General features: G+C 43.5%; 1 protein-coding gene across 1 annotated transcript in view; it reads left to right on the top strand.

The window, feature by feature from the left end:
- The first annotated feature begins 1168 nt into the window (after positions 1 to 1168).
- The window catches only part of EVA1C (eva-1 homolog C), a 57977-nt gene continuing 46808 nt past the window's right edge, over positions 1169 to 12337 (top strand). Inside the window, exon 1 of the mRNA XM_072994081.2 lies at positions 1169 to 1647. Coding sequence (XP_072850182.2) covers positions 1500 to 1647 — 148 coding nt within the window. The 5' untranslated portion in view covers positions 1169 to 1499. The remainder of the gene's footprint in view (positions 1648 to 12337) is intronic.

Raw genomic sequence — 12337 nt, 5'->3', positions numbered from 1 at the left:
ATACAGGCTGGCTCTACCTGCAGGAGGCACAATGGGAAATTGAACCCTCATCCCAGCCAGCCAGTTCTATTGAATTAATGTAACTTCTTAAATCAACATTTAAGTAGCTCCTATTGATTCAATGCGTGAACTCTAGATGGCACTAACAACTGGATTTAGGCTTAAGCTTTTAAAAATTTGAAGTAGGGGGAAATTATTGGGGGATGTATTCCTGTGTGCACACCCACCCACCTGCACCTTTATACAAATAACCCGTGACAGCTTTAAACGGACTTATTTTAAAAAGTGGATATTTATCGTCTCATTCCACAGCTGCTATGTTCTGGAAGACTGTTTACTGCCTATGGAGAAAGTGTACACTGTCACCTCTAAGTGTGCTGCAAATGTTTTTATTTCACCATTGATGACAACAGTAAGCGAACCAGTGTGTTGAACTGGGGTTTCAGAGAGTCAGGTTCGAGTCCTCAGTAAGCCAGGAAACCTGTTCGATTCCTTGGGCTGGCTACTCTCTTTTCACCTGCCTTCAGGGCAGAGTTGTGAGGAAGTGAAGGGTGCCCGCCACCTTGAATGGCTCACCCGGCACTTAACACTGCCCTGCTGGCGCCTGCCCACTCGGGGGGGCACCCCCGTCCCGATCAACTAGGCTCTCGGGCAAACGGCGACATGATGTCGCCCTGAGTTCTCGCTTCCTTCTTCGTGTGTTGCCTTTGACATTTCAGCACCACCGGTTCGAAACCGAATCGGTCAAAACCTGCCAGATGCCGGGTTAACGTTGACAAGCCGCGTCGAGGCTCGCTCGCGCCTTGCAAGAGCTCCGCAGGAAGTCCAGGCGGCTTGCTTTTGAGGGCCAGGCGGGCAGAACATCCCGTGGCAAAAGCAGCACCTGGACGCCCCCCGTGTCCTTCTCGCCTTCCTCACCATCCTCAAAGTGGCCCTTAAGGCGGATGGAGACGGAGGGGGGGGGGGAGAGTCAGAAGGCTAAACTTGAGAACTAGGAAAGAACCAGAGGGTGGGAGACGGCCGCGACCGGCTTCCTGGGAGGCATCCGGCCCACCGCCCGGCTGGCTCTGTCTGGCGTTGCCTCTGCCCCGGCCGAGCTGCTCTGGAAAAACCTCTAGCGCCGCTGCCCGTCCCGCTCCCCGCGCCCCGCGCCCGCACCCCAGGAGACACATGCGCGCGCGCGGGCGCGCTCAGGGGACCTCGCGCGTTGCGCACTTAACTTTTTCACGAGGGGTGGTGGTGGAAAGAGAGAGCCTTTTACGCGCCCTTTCGGGTTGCCCTCGCCAGTCCGGATCCCGCCCCTTTCTTGCCGACGCCCGCCTGCCGGGGCTGCGTTCCCAAGCCCGGTGCCGCTCCGGTGCGGGCAAGGAGAGAGAGGGACTCGCTTTCTCTGCCGGCCGGGGGGGGGGGTTTCCAGCCATCATGTGACCGACCGGGTGGGGCTACAGAGGGACCCCCCACCCCACCCCCGCTCGGCTGCCCGCCTCCGCCTTCGCACCATGAGGGGACGCGAGGCTGGGCAGCATCCAAGCCGGCGCCAGGTAGAGCCCCGGCTGCCGTCGCCGCCGCCGCCGCCACCCCTCCACCTCGCCTTCTGGCTCCTCTTGCTTTGGACCAAAGAAAGCGCCGCGCTGGCCGACTTCTCAGGTGAGGGGCCGGAGCCGCCCTGGGAAGAGGGGTTGGGGTTCGCGTCTGGAGAAGGGGCGCCCTCGGATGCCGGAGCGGGGTAATAGGGGAGCCCCCTCAGGGTCAGGCTCCGTGTTTGTACCTGTGAAGTCGGGTCTTCCCAAAGGGTTAGGGTTGTCACGGGTCCCTCTCCTTGGACCTTTCGGAGTCGAGGCGGGCTGCCAGTGCGAGGCAGGTGCTGACTGCCTCGAAAGGTGGCTGACTATCCTGCCCTGAGGAGTTTTATGTAAAGGCCATTTTTTAAGGACTAGTTCACCTGTGGATGAGCTGCTTTGACAGAGAGTTGGACAAGATGACTTTTGGAGTCCCTTCCAACTTTGTAAATTCTTTGATTGGAATAAACTTTCTACGATCCTCTCATTCTGCAACTATACACTGCTTCATGGGGGGGGGGGGAGGAAGCAACCTTGTTACATTCCCCTCTCCACGCCCACAAAGGGTTTGTCTTGTTGGCATTTTATCCTCTATAGTCGCCTTCTCCTCCCTGGGGCACACCTACACTACCTAGCTAGTATAGGGGTAGCTGGACTACAGAACTGGATCCTGCCTTGGAAACAAAAACGTAACACACTCCAAGAACTGATTTCATGGACTAACTTGGACTAGTCTGAAGTCTGTTCCAGAAGCTCTCTGCTGTTGCATCTCCCAGATGTGGACATGAGCTAGGACTGTTACATTCTTTACCTGGAAAACGAAGAGAACATGAAATCCTGCTGAATCAGACCAAAGGCCAGCATTCCATTCACTCAAAGGCCAGCCAGTTGCCTATGGGATGCAAATGTCAGAGGTTCTTCTGCAAAGTAACCTTCCACCCACCATTTGATGACCACAACAAGCACTCATAGAATTAAAATTAAAGGCCACTTCCAGGTGAAACACCTCTCGTTTTAGGGATTTCTGGGTGTACTCCCTCAGTACGGTGCATGACTAGAAGCTGAATCCACTTTAGCGTCGTGGTAATTGGTTCTCATTTCAGAAAGCCCTTTCTGGACCATTTGGACATGCAGAGATGCTGTTTGCCCTACCAGTACTCTTGTCAGCCACTGCAGAGAGCTGAGCAGCCAATACAAACTCATCTCAGGGCACCAAAATGGCCTTAATAAATGCATGTGAAGAAATGCCCAAATGCATGATGTGCTGCAACAGCTGCTTGTTTAGGCGTGCATGCTTGCAAGGCTCTAAGCAAGCTAGAGGCAATCAGGATGGAATGGAAATAAGGCTGCACTCCAGAATCATGTTACTGTAAGTGGGTGCAGGTTCATAGCTCATCAAGGATAACGGAAGACGTTTTTGAAACCAGATTCCAACCAGCCTTATGGTTTGCCTGAATGACTGCCTCCGGAAAGAAGGTCATACAGTCAGTCTGCTCCCTAAGGATTCCCGAAGATTGAGGTTAAACAAGCTTATTTAACATGTTACTCCTAGCAGAAAATAAGATAAGGCACAAAAGAAGTAAAGATTCCTTATTCTCTCCAAGGAAGAGCAATGTGTGTACAAGATTAAGTGGGTGGCCCTCAGTTGAGAGCCACAGAAAATACTGTACTCCAAGAAACTTTAGACAATACCCTAAGATTTCCTGACCCACAGCTTTTAACCCTTTTAGCTCCACCTTCTAGGACTAAAGTGATCTCATTTAATTATGTTAAAATCTAGATAAAGATTGGCCTTTTCAGCTTTTTAGCCTGACCTTCTTTGGTAAAAGAGGGTCATCCTTTTTGGGGTTAACTGCTTTTTCTGTCCCCTTGCCCCCCACCCCAGATAGGTAGTCCACACTTGCTACTCCACTTGTCAGATAAATAGTTGGTTATCTAAATACAAGCTAGTTGCACCATCAGCTGCAACTCTATTCTACTTGTTGTTTCAAATCATTGCATGACCCAGCAAAAACTAGCCCTTCCCTGCACTTGATAGCAAGCTTCTTGTGCATTTTGTCTATGAGATAAGCCATAAAATACAACTTATTAGGTCTATAGTTTCTATAATTCTAATTAATTGACCTTAAGTACAATACTGGTGCATATTTGTATGTGCATGTGCTTATGCCTGTGGCCTTAAAAATGCAGCGCTCTCCTCCTCCTCCTCTTTGTCTGTTTGACCAGTCCCTGGCAGGAACATGGGTTTGTTTGTCTGAGTGGGCGATCAGCCAAGCAGGTGGGGCAGGGAAGCAGGAGCTGGAGGCTGGTTGAAGAGCTGAAGAGGAGAAGGAGAGGAGTACACGCCAACTGCTGAGTGGGCCATTTGCTGAGGAGGTGGGAGAAGGGAACATACAGCACCTGTGGGGCCACATGTACAAATCGTCACAAACATCCGAACTGAGGTTCGTGCCCATCTCCAATCTGAATTATACTCCTGTTGGTATCTTTGTGCAGATCTATCAGTCTCAATCCAGTACTGTTCCTTTTCAAAACTACAAGAAAAATAAACTATATATGACGTATGTACGAACTGGCACAAACCTCTGAACCGAGGTTCATGCTCATCTCCAGTTCAGATGTCCAACCAGTATTATAGCAGAACTTAAAAAAAGAAAGGATGGTAAAGAAGATTAAAAGCAGAAAAAAAGAGCTTCTAATTCTATAGTGTTGTAAATGCAGGACTGTGGAAGCTATTTAGCTCACATGCTAATATGCAAGGAGCAAGAGATAAGTCACTGGAGACACTGATGGACAACTACGGCAAGGTTTGTAAGTAAATATCGCTGCCTTGGAGGCCCTGTCAGTGTGCCTTCCTATTCCCTTGTGGTCCCCGACTACCTTGTTTCCCTGAAAATAAGACCTAACCTGAAAATAAGCCCTAGTATGATTTTTCAGGATGCTCCTAATATAAGCCCTACCCCAAAAATAAGCCCTAGTTAAGTGAAACCCCACCCTCCACCATTGTGCAGCAACCAGAAGAAAATGAAATTACTGTATTTGAATAAATATAGATTGTTGTACATGAAAAAAACAAAACATCCCCTGATAATAAGCCCTAATGCGGTTTTTTGAGCAAAAATTAATATGAGACCCTGTCTTATTTTCGGGGAAACTAGTGATAGTGACAAGAGACACAATGACATCACACAGTAATTTGGCACAACACTCTCATTTGTCTGACAGCTGGTGATCTGCTGGTCTATAAGCCTTGACGTTTGCTGTTAATGGCCATAAAACCATTGATATATACTTTACAGTTATATTGACATAGAGGAATTTGATACTAAATTTGATACTTGTGCAACCATGGCAAAATTTGTGCAAAATTTTGTAGTGTCCATTTGTTTTGATGAGACTGAAATACTCTGAACCAGTGTCACATTCTGAGGAAAATGGAAGACTGCATGACAGTGTTAGGCTGAACATATTGTGAATTATGATTTTTATAGAGGCACTACAAACTTCTCTCTTGAGTCTCTAAGAACTCTGCTGCAAAGACATTGGTGTTTTGCTATATTAGTGTGCTGAATACTATCTTCTGTCCAGCAGAATATCACCATTTTCGATATTGCAGTGATGTAATCTGGGTTTCTTCAATACATGGAGCTAAGCATATACTGCGAGTCTTTTAAATTTTTACATGTAATTCTAAGATAAAAATACTGACCATAACCCTAATATATTATCACAAGCCTTTTTTTGTGTGTGGAAACTATTGCAGGAGTAATTTTTTGGCACTTGTAGGTAGATACACCAGAGTAAATATTCAGAAATGAGAGTGCCAGGTTTCCTTAGTTTCGTTGTTTTATTGAGCTTCAAGTTTTGAAGTGTCTAAGTTACAGTTCTAAGTACTCTTGCACAGTAGCAATGGAAGCAATTTTGTATTGAAATTAGCTGGACTTAACATTCTTGCAAGGCAAACTTGAGGTCCCAATAGGCTAGGTGTCTAGGGCTACCACTTATATGGCAACACTGCATAAGAGGCAAGAGAATCCATATCACAGCAGATCAAGAAACAAACAGTATCAGGTCATTCCTAGCAACCCCCAACCAACTACAAAGCATAATGCCATGCATTGGTGAGATCCATATATTAGCCATGAACAAAAGACATTGTGCACCAATATTATTTATTTAGCTATTTATGTATTTTTTCCCAAACATCCTAAAGAAAAAAAGGAGGAAAAAATTAATTAAATTGAAAACAGAGAGAAAGTAGAACAGCATTAAAAGGATTTTTTTCAAGAACATGATTAGATGTCCAGTTAAAAGTGCTTATTAAATTGACGCACAAGTGGGCTGTGATGGACTACTAGGTTCAGGGAGTCCTGCTGTAACTAATGAGCCACACTACCCAATTTAACTTGAGTGGGTGATAGTAGATGCATTACTACAGGCAGCTGGCATCGGGAAGAGCCAGTTTGTTGTTAACCCATTAAATGCTGGCTTCTTTGGACAGTGGGCTAGTGAAGTAAAACTCCTTGCTTACAGAACTTTCTCTGCTGTACTCCATCTCCCAATGTTCCACTTCTGGAAGCTTCACAGCCGGTTCTAGTACATCTTGGGCTTGGCTAAATGATCTGATTACCTTGATCTTGGATTGAGGGAAATTCTTAAGTCTCTTCTAGGACAACAGCACTTCCATGACCCAAGAGTGGGGAAAGCTTGAACAAAGAACTACACAAGAGCCAAGGTCAGGTGAGCTGCCAGTTATTCCACATACAAGCAGAGCTACTGATGCTGTGCAGAGCATGATTGCATATAGGTTAAGTTGTAGGCAGCTGTCAAGTGAATACCAAGAATACAAGGCAGAGCCAGTGGAGAGTCTGAACTTCACCAGTTCTTCTTTCAGAAGTCAGCTGATGATCAGCCCAAACAGTATCACTTTATTCCTATGGCTATGGCGGCAGAGAGAGAGAGAGGCTGGATAGCTCAATGGTTTAGGCATCTGGCTGCAGAGGCAGATGTTGGGAGTTCAGTTCTCCACTGTGCCTCCTGCTAGTAGAGCCTGCCTCTGTGGCCTTGGTCAAGCTGCACAGTCTTATGGCACACCCAGAAGAAGGGAATGGTAAACCACGTCTGAGTACTCTCTACCTGGAAAACCCTGAAAAGGGTTGCTGTAAGTCAGAACTGATTTGACGACACATGATGATGATGATTGTGTTAAATCTTCAGCTTTGTAGATATAATGATATGATCCCATTAGTAGTGGGGATAAAACTTTGGCCAGGTATAGAATGCTGCTGAACATCAACCCCTCCTCTGGAGTGGCTTGCCACCATTGACATCATTGACTTCAGTCAACATAGCATTGAGCTCTACCAATGCAAGAGAGCTCAGAGGGATTTTATTTTATTTTATTTTATTTATATACTGCCCTATTAGTGCTTGAGCACTATTCTGGACAGTTTACAGACAGTTAAAATGAACTACACAGAACTAAATACAACGTAAATAGCAAAAACTTAGTCTAATAGCTATCAGTTGGAGAAAAAATTACAGTGGGGTCTCTATTTAAGAACGTCTCTACTTAAGAACAATCCAACTTAAGAACAGCTCCATTTGCTAAATTTTGATTCTACTTGAGAACAGAAATCCAAGATAAGAACAGGGGAAAAAAACCTTTCCTGCTCTTTTTTTAACCTTAGGTCATCTTAGGTTAAAAAAAATTCTCCCCCTAGTGGTAGAGTACGTATTAACCAGCTTTGCATTAGTTCCTATGGGAACTAATGCTTCAATGTACGAACGCACCTCTACATAACAAAAAAACAGCCAGAACGGATTAATTGGTTTTCAGTCCATTCCTATGGGAAATTTTGCTTCAACTTAAGAATGTTTCAACTTAAGAACACCATTCCAAAACGGATTAAGTTCTTAAGTAGAGGTTCCACTGTAGTTTCTATGGACGGAAAAGAGCAGATACGGATTAAATGGTTTTCAATGCATTCCTATGGGAAATGCAGATTCAACATAAGAACTTTTCAACTTGAGAACCACCTTCCAATACGGATTAAGTTCTTAAGTAGAGACCCCACTGTATTTGCCGGTGATCTCAGGCTACTTGTTTAGTATTGGAACAGTTTTGCTTTGCAGTCTGAAGTAAGCATAAGCATAAGTTGGAAAAGATACTTTATTGAACTAGAAAAATTATAAAATAACAAATGTTACTTTGGATGACAACACAATCCCCAGTAGAGGATTATGAGAGTGGTAACCAAACAAAAACTCTAAAATAAAACTGTTTTACAAATCAGATAAATAGACCTTCAATGGGATACATTTAGACTTATAAAAAGGGACACACAGAAAAAGATGAGATTTTCTCACAGCATAAGATACTAATTTATAAATGAAACTAATATTTAATTGGCTGAAATCCTGTTGCTTAGTGTAGTAAGTGGCATTACAGTAGGTTAAATCAGTGAATCAACTCCTCTAAGTTCCTCCGTAAGTTAATTTAATTGGCTTATTCTATATGTGACATACTTTAGTGTAAGTAAGTCACAAACAGAGTAGGCCCATTTGAATCATTGGAACTTAGAGTTGACTCACCAAATTCCCACTGATACAATAGTCCTGCTCCAGTGCAACTTACTAAGCAACGGGGTTTCAGCCATAGAATCAAGGGAATCTGCAGAAATAATTCTGAGGAGGGGAGTAAAGTGTACTAATGATACCTGTGGATTGTTGATTGTAGTTTGTATGCCATAGGCAAAACAACCAACCCACTGCAATGTGGTGCCAAAAAGAAGCAACTAAAGAAATACTGTACTGCATTTTGGATTTGGGAGGGGCAAGTGCCTCCCTTGCTGATCAGACTATTTTTTGACTTGATTACATGGAACCATTTTATTTTCAAAGTTTTACCAGTTTAACATTTACACTGAGAACATTGTAGAGCCTATCGTAAGCACCAGCTCTGTTTTCTTTAGGTAGTAAAGGCTGCAGTCCACTGACCCATAGTAAGGCAAATGATCTGGTGTACATTCCTTTGCATGAAAAAGGATGCCCAGAATTATTGAAGCGCTAATCACTAAAATTTATCTCTTTTAAAATAATAGATACTGCTGGCAAAAATTCCAACTGTGTTTAAATAAAACACTAATATTGTCTTTCTGTTGAATAGTTGCAACTTGAAAGCACTTTACAGATTGTAAAGACTGAGTATGTACACTTGCTGACCTACCTCAAACTTTTCCTTCCATGTTCAGCAGCATTGAGTGGATTCGCCTAAGCTTGGCTAGGTTTTTGAAAGCAAATCCCTTTAAAGACACAGTCTGACCAGTTTGTAACAGAGACAGCAGTGTGATACCACAAATTAAGTTTCTCTCCCTCTCTTCTGTATCTGTATTTTCTGGTGAAGGTAATTTATAATACAGTATCTGATTCTGGGAGCAACCTATGGAAATGCTATGGTCAATCTTTGCCAGCAAAATAGTAATAGTTATAATAATACGTGTTGTAGTATGAGAAACCCGAAGAACCATAAAGCTGTGGAACTGCTTTGCAAATAGAATTTAATAATGAAATATTAATGATGGAAATGAAACAGGAAGGCCTTGCTTCCCTCTGCATGTATTCTGAGCTTTCATATTACAATTGTCAAGTGGCATACTTTTTGAGTCATTGATTTTTCTGCTCTGTGTGGTTTTAGATTAGTTGTCTAAATATAGTCAATGCTGAATTCTTTCATTTACCCTTCCAAAATACACATTGTCACTGTAGTTTTAAACCTTTCTTGCAACAATACCTTTGCCTAATATGTTTGATGGAACAAGGCAGTGGTCCTCCCTGAGGTAAGCTCCACTGAAATCCATGAGCCTTGCAACTAACTGAATGTGTGTATTCCCTCAAATTCATGTAGTTGTCACCAAACAAATTGTCTTGTACTATAGTATACATTCTAAGTTATCAAACGTTTGATCTTTTACAAGCAGAAGTTAATCCAACATAAAAATATCCCAGTTTGTAAATCCAACCTCATCCTACATCAAAGACTCAGGACATTTCATAAGCAAGATCAGCACCCTAAAACTCAACCTTGGGGACAGACTGATCAGCTTTGACGTAGTACCCCTGTTCACTAAGGTACCGATAAAGGACACCCTGACACTCATCCAGCAGATATTTCCAGAATACATCAAGGCTCTCTTCCAACACTGCCTAACAACCAGCTATTTCCAGTGGGATAATGAATTCTATGGACAGATGGAGTGGCCATGGGGAGCCCCCTCAGCCCGGTCATAGCAAACTTCTACATGGAGCATTTTGAAAAACTTGCCCTGGCTTCGGCACCCCTCGCACCCACAGTCTGGTTCCAATATGTGGATGACACCTTTGCAATTTGGAGCCACAGTGAAGAAAAATTGGAAGAATTTCTCAACCTTCTCAACAGCATCCACTCAAATATACAATTCACCATGTAAAAAGAAATAGAGGGCCAACTCCCATTCTTAGATGTCATGGTCCTACACAAAACTGACCTCCGACTGGGACACAAGGTTTACAGAAAACCCACCCACACAGACCGGTACCTACACAAAAACCCCAACCACCACCGACAGCAAAAAAGAGGCATAATCAAAACACTGGTAGACTGTGCAAATTGGAACTGTGAAGCTCAGTTTCTCAGCACTGAACTCAACCATCTGAATTGGGCCCTACAGGCAAATGGCTACTCCAAAAATGAAATCACAAGAGCCATCAAACCAAGAAAACAACACTGAACTGAAGAAGAAAAACAGCCACCCATAAATAAAGTATTTTTGCCATACATCAAAGGGGTCACGGACCGCATGGGGAAACTTCTGAAAAAACACAACCTACAAACAGTATTCAAGCCCACCACAAAAATACAACAAATGCTACGGTCAGCAAAGGACAGAAGGGACCCCCTCACCACTGCAGGAGTATACTGGATACCTTGCAGTTGTGGCCAGGTATATATTGGAACTACAAAACAAAGCATCTACACCAGAATCAAAGAACATGAGAGACACTGCAGACTAAAACAACCAGAAAAATCTGCAGTAGCTGAACATGCCCTAAAACAAACTGGACATGAAATTCTATTTCAAAATACTGAAATACTGGACAACACCAGCAATCATTACGTTAGACTGCACAGGGAAGCCATTGAAATCCACAAGCACCAGCAGAACTTCAACAAAAAGAGGAAAGTGTGAAGCTCAACAAAACTTGGCTCCCAGCTCCACCCAGCCACAAGGACAAGGGATCACTACACACAAAAGACCAGCTAATGACACCCATCAACCACAGTGACAGATAATCTCTTCTCCTTAGCACAACAATACACCCACAACAAGACACACTAATCACCCATCTACAGAAAAAGACAAAAGCCTATCTCACAGCCATAAATACTGCACTCCCAAGCCAACTACACCAGAGCACAGAGTGCTGTCCTCTGAAGATGCCGGCCACAGGGACTGGCGAAACATTAGGAAGAACAACCTTCAGAACACGGCCAAAGAGCCCGAATAACCCACAACAACCATTAAATCCAAGATTATTGAATTCAAATTACTAGTGTAGCCAGCTTTTTTAGAAAACAATTCATCCCATACATTCTGTGATCAATGAGAACACTAGACAATAGTAGCAGTTTCAAGCACCTATGCATCATCTTTTCTTTTGCCTCCAAATACAAATCTCCCATTAATATGATTAAAGTTTGTGGGCTTAATTTCCATATTCTAACTTCTTTGTAGCAAGAAATGTTTCCACCCCATGGCTGTGGAGTAATCAGACAAGTAGTATTTAATGTGAAGGTGAAATGTAAGAAAGGGAAAAGGAAGAATGAATATCAAAAGAGGACTAGTATAAGAAAATAATGATGAAAAGAAGGAAAAAACATAAGAACATCCAACTAAGTTATGAGAGATATCGAAAATTGGCTTTTCTCCCAGTATACTTATAGCAATGGGTCTTAAGGATGCCATTAAAGCGGTGAAGTTAAACTACAGGACCATGTTGGCCAGTTAGGGAAATATAACTTCCTTAAGAAATCTGCTTTTATCACCTCCTTGTATTTAGCTAGCACTGTGTCATCTAAAGCCATTAGGGCTTTCACACTAGCAAGGCTCAATGTATTTCCTTCTAAGCTTCTTGAGGGAAGATTTTGAGGCTTGCCGGCATCAGGTTGTCTCTGCCTTTGTAATAGTGATAAAGTTGAATCAGTTGGTCATGTTCTTCTTTTCTGTACTTGCTATCGGGATCTTCATATGGAGCTTTTATCACCTATTACAGTGGTGCCTCACATAGCGACGTTAATCTGTGCAGCAAAAATCGCTGCTAAGCTATTTCGTCGCTATGCGATTTTAAAAAGCCCATAGAAACACATTAAAACCTGTTTAATGCATTCCTATGGGCAAAAAACTGACCTTAAAGTGAAGATCCTCCATACGGCGGCCATTTTTGCTACCTCTTAACTGAGGAATCCATCCCTAAACACAGCGGGCGGCCATTTTTTTACCCAGCGGCCATTTTGGAACCGCCGATCAGCTGTTAAAAAATCATCGCTTTGCGATGATCGGTAAGCGAAACAAGGACCCGATCATCGCAAAGCGAAAAAAACCCATTTAAAACATCGCAATGCAATCGCTATGCGGTTTCGTCACTAAACGGAGCGCCCGTTAAGCAAGGCACCACTGTATCTGTAAATCTCCTGGGAGAACAGAGGAGGATTATGTCCAGTGGCTACTCTCTGATAAGTG

The sequence above is a fragment of the Pogona vitticeps genome, chromosome 3 (genome assembly GCF_051106095.1).
Source record: "Pogona vitticeps strain Pit_001003342236 chromosome 3, PviZW2.1, whole genome shotgun sequence".
Classification (NCBI taxonomy): Eukaryota; Metazoa; Chordata; class Lepidosauria; order Squamata; family Agamidae; genus Pogona; species Pogona vitticeps.
The sequence above is the reverse complement of the archived record's forward strand: the minus strand, read 5'-3'. Positions and strand labels throughout refer to the sequence as shown.